This window comes from Littorina saxatilis, linkage group LG12, assembly GCF_037325665.1.
Source record: "Littorina saxatilis isolate snail1 linkage group LG12, US_GU_Lsax_2.0, whole genome shotgun sequence".
In the NCBI taxonomy this organism is placed as follows: Eukaryota; Metazoa; Mollusca; class Gastropoda; order Littorinimorpha; family Littorinidae; genus Littorina; species Littorina saxatilis.
This window is the reverse complement of record NC_090256.1, coordinates 32786309-32796545: the sequence shown is the minus strand read 5'-3', so window position 1 is coordinate 32796545 and position 10237 is coordinate 32786309. Positions and strand designations below refer to the sequence as shown.

Sequence of the window (10237 nt, the reverse complement as noted above, 5' to 3'; positions counted from 1 at the left end):
AAAGTTCCTGTAATCCATGTCGACGTTAGGTGGGCAATAGAAACATGTAGTATGTCGATCTGCCTAACTGGCGGGGAAAAACGGCTATACACGTAAAATCCCACTCGTGCCGACGAGTGTACGTGAGAGTCGCAGCACAGGAACACAGAAGAACAAGACGAAACATCCTGCTGTCGAAAAGATATTTAATTAAATAATATAACGACACACTGACGATGACGAGTACTTCTCCGCTGATTCGTGATTCTCTGCTGCTGGCTAATCAAACAATACAAACTTCATTCTTATTCATATTCGTATGTTAGACACGGTCTTAGACATATTCGTATGTTCCGCACCCTCCTCCTTCTTCAAACAAACACACAAACGCACAACAACACAACAACAACAACAACACATATCAACAAACAAACACACAAAAACAAAGAAACAAACAAACAAACACAACTTGTATCGCCCTTATAGATTCATAAAGTTCACTTGCAGTGGCATGTTAATGAAAAAACGCGATGCATACACCAGAGAGGTAATACGTCATGCCCGCACAATGCATCTCGTGGACATGCAATTCGAAATCATGCTCGAGAGCCAACCATTATAAGAACACGCGCCATTTGGGAAACTCGGGTTAAGATAAGAAAAGTGACTGGGCAGAAAGTGCAAACAGAGTGCAAACGGTCAAATATTTTGTCTTCATGGCTTCAAAAGAAACAGCGCAATTATTGCTTCTTGGGGAAGTGCCTTCTTTGTGTGTGTCTGAAGTATGTGCTAACAACATTAACTCAGCGTTAACTCTCTCTCTCTCTCTCTCTCTCTCTCTCTCTCTCTCTCTCTCTCTCTCTCTCTCTCTCTCTCTCTCTCTCTCTCTCTCTCTCTCTCTCTCTCTCTGTTTCTGTATAGCTGTTTGTCTGTCTGTCTGTCTGTCTGTCTGTGTCTGTTCGTTTTTCCGTCTGTGTCTGTTCGTCCGTCCGTCCGTCCGTCCGTCCGTTCCTCCGTCCCTCCCACTCTCCCTCTCTCCCTCCCTCTCTCCCTCTCTCTCCCTCTCCCTCTCCCTCCCCTCTCTCTATATCTCTCTCTCTCTCTCTCTCTCTCTCTCTCTCTCTCTCTCTCTCTCTCTCTCTCTCTCTCTCTCGTTCATATTTTCAATGCTTGCAGAAGAATGTAAATTTCTTTTTATCGCAGCCAGTGACCGTGCCATGCGATAAGACTGATGCAGCGGCAAGGTTCATCTTGATTTCACGAAAGTTCAGATGGATAAAGCGCAAACGAAAGTCCCAAAGGATAGAGTTTGCCTTTGTCCCTTACGTGACATTATAGTCATGCTTTTTGTCTCGGCATTCCGGAGACATCGTTTCTAACTAAATATTTCCTGTTCAATTCGTGTGTGTGTGTGTGTGTGTGTGTGTGTGTGTGCTGAAGTTACAAAAGTTTGTCTTTGTCCCTTTCGTGGCATCATTTGCCTCAAAGTATGTGGTAGCATTTTTTCCATGTAGTGTTTTCTTTTCTATGTTCTATTTTACTGTAACTGAAGTTACACACTGATAATACTTTACGTTGACACATTTGTAAAAGAAATTGAATGCATGACATAAAAGCGTTGAAGTTTTCTGTGACTTTCTTTGTAATCCATTGCACTCTATTGGTGGCCGTTCACCGGTTTTCCTTGGCAAGTTCCGAGGTTTTCTTGTTAAATCTGCGGCCATTACTTCATCCTAATTATTAAATCCATAAACAGAATCGCAATGTAGTAAATGCTCCGTATTACACATATTATCACACACTTTTTGATCTTAATCTTCTTGATCCTTAACCAGTTTTTTTCACAACAACTGTGCTGTTCACTCGTTCCTGGCCATATCTGAGCACTTACGGACAGTCAAAATTACGTGTTGTCTACTGACCAGGCGAACGTACATAACAGCTAATGTTCCATCATTTTCACGTATAGAAGTCTAAAGTTTAAGCAAAACGTCTCGGACATTAAGTCTACAGCACCATTTTGGAATTTATTCTCTCGAATCTGACATTTTGACAAGTTCAAGGGACATTTGCTTGACCGTAACTGTAAGCCCAGCAATGCTTTTCTCCGGCCGTGATGTTAATGAATTAAATGAATGTGAAAACAGGAAGTAGCTTGACTTCAGATTCTGAATCGTCATATTTCTTACAGCCCTGTCGGGTACGCATATGTCCAACAGTCAAAGCCCGTTGGACCTTAAGAAATCGAATCCAGAATCTAGCAAATGCCGACAAATTCTATCGTAGTCAGGGACGAAGAAGTAGGACATTCTACCGAGAATAAATGTCTGCACTGACAATTGCATGTGCAGGCGAAGGCATTACTGGTGGGTGACTTTATTCCATACCATACCCAAAACCAAACTGGACATCTCTTATTACTATTTTGCGGGGATCGGGACTTAACGTATTTTGAAAACATCAAAGCTGGGACAGTTTTACACTGAATGACATTTTTCAAAGCCAAGTTAGTCACATTCCAAAGTTTCAAAACTGGAACCGGACTGTGTCTTCCTGCCCATAATGTGAGAAGCAAAAATGTGATACCGAGCGGGGTAAGAACTGAAACATTAGCTGTCAACATTTCTGAATGAACCCACGTAAACAATTATTTGGTTATTTCTTTTGCAAAGAAACCTGAATGTAAATGAAAGTCGCATAAGAACACACAAACGAAGAAGTGTTATCCGTTTACGTCCAAACGTGCACCCCAATAAATCACAACTAACATTGAAACATGGAAACATTTCCACGAAATTGGAATTGCTACAGTGAGCATACACACTAGTAAAGCTAAATTAAGAGCAAAACAAGTAAGCCGCCATCTCTCAGTAAGCTTCAGGGCCGTAGTTTTTGAATGCAGATTAGGACAAGACGAATACAACATTATTGAGTGAGTCTGTTGTCATTTTACCTTTAATGTTTTGTGTCTTTCTTTTGACACAAATAACGTGTTTTTTTCTTTTAAGAGACGAAACCCTATGGCCACAATTACGATGAAAAGACAGTACGTACATATTTTCAAAGGTGAGTACGCTGTAAGAAAATGGACGACATAGTAGATATACCGGGGCCCATTACAGAAGCATGCAAGCTCTCTCTCTCCCTCTCCCTCCCTCTCCTCCTCTCTCTCTCTCTCTCTCTCTCTCTCTCTCTCTCTCTCTCTCTCTCTCTCTCTCTCTTTCTCTCATCGCCTCTATCTTTCACTCTCTCTCGGTCTCCCCTTCCCTCACACACACATTCCCCCAACTCTCTCTCTCTCTCTCTCTCTCTCTCTCTTTCCTGTAATAAAGTTCAAAAGTTCAAGTTCAAAAAAAAAAGTTCTTTCTCTCTCTCTCTGTCTCTCTTCACCCTCCGTTCAGCCCTCCAGCCCCTAATCATTAGAATCACTTTCCCCATCCTAGCTAAAACAAAACCTCGCTTCCGATGTTTTTTTTTAAACATGATCAGCTAATGTTTCCATGAAAGAATTTGCAGGACTTCCGTGTAGGAAAGACAACAGTTTGGCGATCGCTTATTAACCTCTTTCCTCTAAAAGAGGTCAGTCTTTTTTACTTGCAGCTTATTCGCTCAGATTACAAGCTTTCTCGTCCTAATAAGAAGAGACCCGCGTTCGAATTTAATCTTGGAATCAGCGTTTAGGTGAGAGAGTTGACAGGATTTCCGTAAACGGAAGACAACAGTTTGGCGACCGCTTTGGCCCTTTCCTGTGTCATTCTTGCCTGCAATTTACTCGGTCACATTACACGCTTTTAGGGTCTGTTTGCTGGGCAAAGTCTCAGGGACAGGACTGGAAAAGGAGGACCAAGAAAGAGGAACAAACTATTATGACAACGCGTAGGATGTGCTAACATTTAGATTTGTTTGAGCAAGGTGATGAAGGTACGGGGAATCTGAGATTCGTTTTAAAGACATATTGTCCATCCGCTTCTTCCGGCAACGAAGGTTCGTGCCTCGGATCGAACTAGCAAATTTGTTCGGAGAGTTTGGCCGTTTATTAGATGGATTTAGGATCCAAATCGAACATATATCCATTACACTCTGGGTGCATTTTGATACCTATAATACAGTCGAACCTGCCCTGGCGACCGCCTCTTGATAACGACCACCTGCCCACAACGACCATCCAAAAGGATCCCCGATGAGTTTTGTTCCTATATAATTCCCCTTCCCATAGCGACCAGCTGTCTATGATGACTCCTTTTGAATGGTCCCTTGGGTGGTCGTTCTAGATACGTTCGACTGTAGGTTAATGTATCCTACATACGTGAGAGAGACACCCGTGAGATAATAATCGTTCAAATCACACGTGTGTATATCATGTAAATGAGGTCATGTCAAGCAAGTCTGGCAGGGACCTGTTTTTCCACTGCTTATGATGCCAAAGTCACCGAGACAAACGTCATTATAGAAACAAAAATTGCGCTCGCTAATTACCCTCGATGAATCTTTAGAACTAACACGTCACGCCACACTTTCAGAGTGGCGTTTCTTAGCTTTGAGGTAATAGATTGCACGAGGCTTTAGAAGAGATCGAGGTTCCAAAACAAGCGTCTTCAATTTAGCTGCCTCGACTGCAGGACATTTTCAGTAAAATACACGTTAGTACAGTATGTAGGATAAACAGAATACTACATGGCTTGCTGTTTTGTACCAGATTTACACTCGTTGCTTTTTCAAATAGTGAACAGCTCGCTTTCGCTCGCAGTTCAATATTTAAAAAAAAAAACTCGTGTAAATCTGGTACGACACAGCAAGCCATGTATTATTCTCTATTTCCATGACCTTTGTTTTAAAGGCACACGCCTACTCGTGAAAACAGTTCAAGATAACCTATGATTTTGTATAAGATGGTGAAAATGGGAAGGAAGATACCTTTAAAGATGCTTATCTATCAAGGTAAAACGTAGACATTGACGCTTGATTTTAAGGCACATTCCATCTCGTGAAACAGTCGGGCTCATTATCTCAGATTTAGCCAGGCTTTGACATGGGATAAGACCATCCCTCGACTTGGTCACATACCAGAAATGAACAGTCCGGGTGCTCTCATTGCACTGTGGGATTTGTGTGTGAAATAATTTCTTAAAATGCCACTGGTAGCATTTACAAAAGTAATTCGAAATTGTACAGAGAACACACAGGCTGTTCAAAGTTTGTATGTGATCAAGTGGAGGGATCCTGGTCAAATCTGACATGGTCGTTATAGACAAGTGGTCGGTAGGGAAAGGTTTATAATATAGAGGGGAACAACTGTGGTGTGGTCATAATGGGCAAGTGGTCGGTAGGGAAAGGTTTATAATACAGAGGGGAACAACTGTGGTGTGGTCATAATGGGTAAGTGGTCGGTAGGGAAAGGTTTATAATAATTATAGAGAGGAACAACTGTGGTGTGGTCATAATGGGCAAGTGGTCGGTAGGGAAAGGTTTATAATATAGAGGGGAACAACTGTGGTGTGGTCATAATGGGCAAGTGGTCGGTAGGGAAAGGTTTATAATATAGAGGGGAACAACTGTGGTGGGGTCATAATGGGCAAGTGGTCGGTAGGGAAAGGTTTATAATATAGAGGGGAACAACTGTGGTGTGGTCATAATGGGCAAGTGGTCGGTAGGGAAAGGTTTATAATATAGAGGGGAACAACTGTGGTGTGATCATAATGGGCAAGTGGTCGGTAGGGAAAGGTTTATAATATAGAGGGGAACAACTGTGGTGGGGTCATAATGGGCAAGTGATTGTCATCAAGGGATGTCGCCAGGGCAGGTTTGATAGTTCAGTCGAACCTTTCATGGCGACCACTTCTTGATAAAGAACCCCTGTCCTTTACGATCACCACAAAGAAACCCCGATGAGATTCGTTCCTATATAATTCACCTTTACATAACGTCTTCAATGAATACTTTTAGTTGGTCCCTACGGTGGTCGTTATTGCCAGGTTGTACCTTCAATCGGGAAGTTCGCTACCTTTAGCAATTAATATACTGTTCCTCTTCCATATGCATATTATGCTTTTGCACAAGAGTGTATTCTGTTCCACAGTTTCTACTGCGGTCTGAAGCTCTCATCACTTTTCCTTGCACGTCTGGCATTAGTTAAAGGCATATGTACTCGATGACTATACACGCTAATTGCTTTACCAACAGCTGGAGACATGCTAAATTAAGTTCCCTGCAAAATATTGTGGTCTAGGACCCCTTCAATGTTGAGATATGTTAATTTTCATTTTGATCTGGATCGTCCTATTTATAGATTTGGCAACACATGTAACGTTGATGCAAGGGAGCTAACACCGCGGCTTTGTTGACATCCTCACTTTTTCAGAGGCTAGAACAAGCTGTAATGCATGTATTATGGTCCGCGCATGGTGACATATCGTCATTATATGGTCTTATGGTGCGTTTGACATCGATTATGGGCAAACTACACTTTGTAAACACGGGAGCGCGTACATATGCCTTTAATGTCTCAAAGTCGGTGCCTAGAATCAATCATTTTCGGAAATCGGTCAGGAACAGACGGATAGCCTCCATGTCATTCAATACACTGGTGAACCGGAGCTACCTTCGGTCAACTCACTTCTCTTGGTGACTGCATTATGTTTTGTCAGTCTTGGTAAACGCGCGTGAGATGAAAATGTTGTGTGCCCAATTTCTTGGTATAGTGTGTTTCTTGAGATGCGTACAGCAAACTTTTGGATTTACATCAGAACAGACATTTTAATGCCACTGTAAAATAAGTTATGTTCATGTGTCTGGTAATATATTTCTCCAGCATTGTAATTTATCTGCGTTTTTTTTTTGTTAGCTCAGTAACACAAAAATGTACATTTTTTCAAAACAACAACAATACATTTTTATCAACCCAAGCGAACCCTTTGACGAATGTTATGATGTAGCATGCAACCTGAGGTTAGGCTTTACGGGAATGAACGCTTACAAAAGCTAACATTTTGTCCTCTTATGGTAATAACAAAGAGTCAGTCGTTTGAACTCAAATCCAAAATGTCACTGTCCAATGCTTCGAAAACATGCTATGCATTGTTTGCCAGTCTTGATAAACGCGAGTAAGGTTCAAATATAGAGGGAACAATGTCTTGGCAGCGTTTGTTTTCCCGGAACGTATACTAGCTGGTGGCGTACAGTTTGTTCTTCGTGGGTACCGGACCGACGTTCACGCCGTTTAGATAGAAATGGAAATAGTAGGCGTTCTCATTCTAACTGTCCCCCCGGACAAGGAGCTGGTTCCATGGACTCGCGGTGAACACACTGACAGTCGGACAACCGCTTTTTCACCGGACTGCGTATGTCAGAATGCAGTGCTGGGGGGGGGGGGGGGGGGGGGGGGATGGGGGTGGGGGGGCTGTAATCGGGCAACTCCCTCCCCGCGCGAAGAGGCAAAGTCGGCAGACTGGAATCTTTTATATGAATCCCGATTTCGCCGGAATACTGCATTTCACTCTTTCGACTACAGTTGACCGACTATGTTGCTGCCCCATGAAACCCGCCCCTGATGTTTAACTATTTAAAGGTGATCAAGATTTTCTTTAACAAAATTTAAAGTATCAAATAACCAAAGGGAAGTAATCGCTCTTAATGCATACGACATGTGTAATAGAGTAAGCGAGAGTTGTACGGAACCTTTTCTCCTGGCACCTGAGAGAATAACAAGCATTGAAATGAACAAGCGACTTTCATCCTGAAAAAAAGATGATCACCGCAAGCTCATATGCTCATTATTCTCCAAGGCACTCCAACTAACACCTACGTACACAGTCATATACAAGAACCAGCTTTTATTCTCGACCGGACTTAGTCCTTAGATCAAGACTGGTTTTAAACAGAACAAACACACAAACACACACATGGTATGCTTGTTATTCTCTCAGGTGCCAGGAGAAAAGGTTCCGTACAACTCTCGCTTACTCTATTACACATGTCGTATGCATTAAGAGCGATTACTTCCCTTTGGTTATTTGATATCTTAACATCGCTCTGCCTCATTCTGTTTGAAATTAAAATTTAAAGTGACAAGTTTGAATAGAAATGAGCCTGTCAAGAACCTTCTTCACTTAACTGAAATAGACCTAAATGTAAATAGTTTCAAACACGTCCACGGAAACCACTATGCTGATTGAGAAAGGAAACACAATTGATTCATCCTCGAATAGCAAACTATATCGAAGGGACATGAAAACCCAACAACCGACTAAACAACCAACCATCTAATTCTACAAACTCTAGATTAATTACTATACGCGTTGCATTCAGTGATGTCCTGGCCATCGTTTGAGGTCATACTGACCAAGATTAGCGATTTTCTGTTGTGCTTGAAACACTGTAAACAGAGCGTTGTTTATCGTTTAGACAGTTCTGTTGGTATATAGCATGAAACGAGCACAAGTAAACAATTTGAACACACTTTTTTTTTAACAGTTGAATGACTTAAAGAGGTAGCTCGAATAGGTATAGTCTTCCTCAAAGCTACGTACTTGTCTTTCATAATTATGTTCTCAACAATGATTCCTTTCTCAAGAACTGTAGGATGCTGCAATGAGTACACACACGCGCACGGACCAACACACAACCGGACAAGTTCATCATACAACCCCTACCCCTGCCTCCTTCGCGCGCACACAATACGATACATGCTAATCATGTGTGTGACGTCATGTCATAACGCCGTTTACTGCCGTAACTGCCCAACCCTATCGTTCCACCCACATTCGACCCTTCCCCCAAAATATTCCACGCCTTTGCACCACCTCAAGGAAGTGGAAATACTCCAGTCCACTTCAAAACCGTCGGTGTAGAAAATGTCCAAGATTTGCCCGCCTGGTTGTGACCATTAGGTGTCAGTGACGGAAAGTGGTCCGCAGTGGTGGCATGCAAATCACATTCATGTGTACCGCAAATACACCGGGCACCATGATTTGGGCACAGTGCATTTGCAAATTCATTACATGTTTAAGAGAGGCAAAAGTGTGAAGAATAGAGAAAGAGAGAGAGAGAAAGAGAGAGAGAGACAGAGAGAGAGAGACACACAGAGAGACAGAGACAGAGACAGACAGAGAGAGAGATGGGGGAGGGAGAGTGAAAGACAGGCAGGCAGACAGACAGACAGAGAGTTTGGACTGAGAAAAGAGTCTATGGGGACAGAGACAAACATACAGCCGGACAGAGAGAGACAGAGAAAGGGGAGAAAGGGAGAGAAAAAGAGTGAAAGAGTGTCTAGGCAACAGGGCGATAGCCAGAAAGAGAGAGGAGAGAGACAGAGCTAGAGACTGGGGAAAGAGGGTGGGCGGGGGGGGGGGGGGGGGCGAACAAACCCACTGACAGATAGCAAAAACACTATAGGCAGATTTACTGACACTGCCTTGGCGTTTCCAAGGAAGCTGCAGAAGTGTTTGTTCAAATGTCAGTTTGCACCAAAAGAATGCTTAATGTGATTTATTGTTAGAACAAGTTGTGCATTCACTATGCTTTTGCATTCTGTATACATACAGTTTAACCTAAATATCCGCTACCTTCTAATGTCAAGTTCAATTTAATACTGGACACAAAATATGCTTTTCTTTGGTAAACCACTAATACAAAAAACAATGTCAATGTCCTGGGGTTGACCCTGTGCAATGTAGGGCCTACATTATTTTCTTAAGAATCGATCTTTCCGACATTCTCTCCCTTTTATGCTGACCTGACCCTTGAGAAGTGAAGTATAGCCTATATACAGGGTGGGCCATAAAAAGTGTCCACATTTAATTTGTTAATATTTTTCCTGTAAAGTGATATTTTCTTTTCTGTTTCAGATAGAATTTGAGACAAGCATCTTAGAATTCTTTTAAAGCCTGAATGGATCGCATTCCAGTACAGGAAAGGACCAAAATCGTTGAACTTTACTGTGCTACTAATTCTGTGGTTCTCGCCCAGCGCGCTTTTCGGAGAGAGTTCCCTGGCACACACTGTCCATGTGCGAGAACTGAGAAGCGCCTCGTGGATAAATTCAGGAACACTGGTAGTCTCGCAGATAACAATAAAGGACATAGTGGTCGACCAGTGTTCCTGAATTTATCCACGAGGCGCTTCACAGTTCTCGCACATGGACAGTGTGTGCCAGGGAACTCTCTCCGAAAAGCGCGCTGGGCGAGAACCACAGAATTGGTAGCAAAGTAAAGTTCAACGATTTTGGTCCTTTCCTGTACTGGAATGCGATCCATTCAGGCTT

The 10237-nt window shown here is 42.5% G+C and overlaps 1 protein-coding gene across 1 annotated transcript in view; it reads left to right on the top strand.

The window, feature by feature from the left end:
• The first annotated feature begins 5351 nt into the window (after window positions 1-5351).
• The window catches only part of LOC138983066 (histamine H3 receptor-like), a 13690-nt gene continuing 8804 nt past the window's right edge, over window positions 5352-10237 (top strand). Inside the window, exon 1 of the mRNA XM_070356471.1 lies at window positions 5352-5355. Within this exon, the coding sequence (XP_070212572.1) occupies window positions 5352-5355 (4 nt within the window). The remainder of the gene's footprint in view (window positions 5356-10237) is intronic.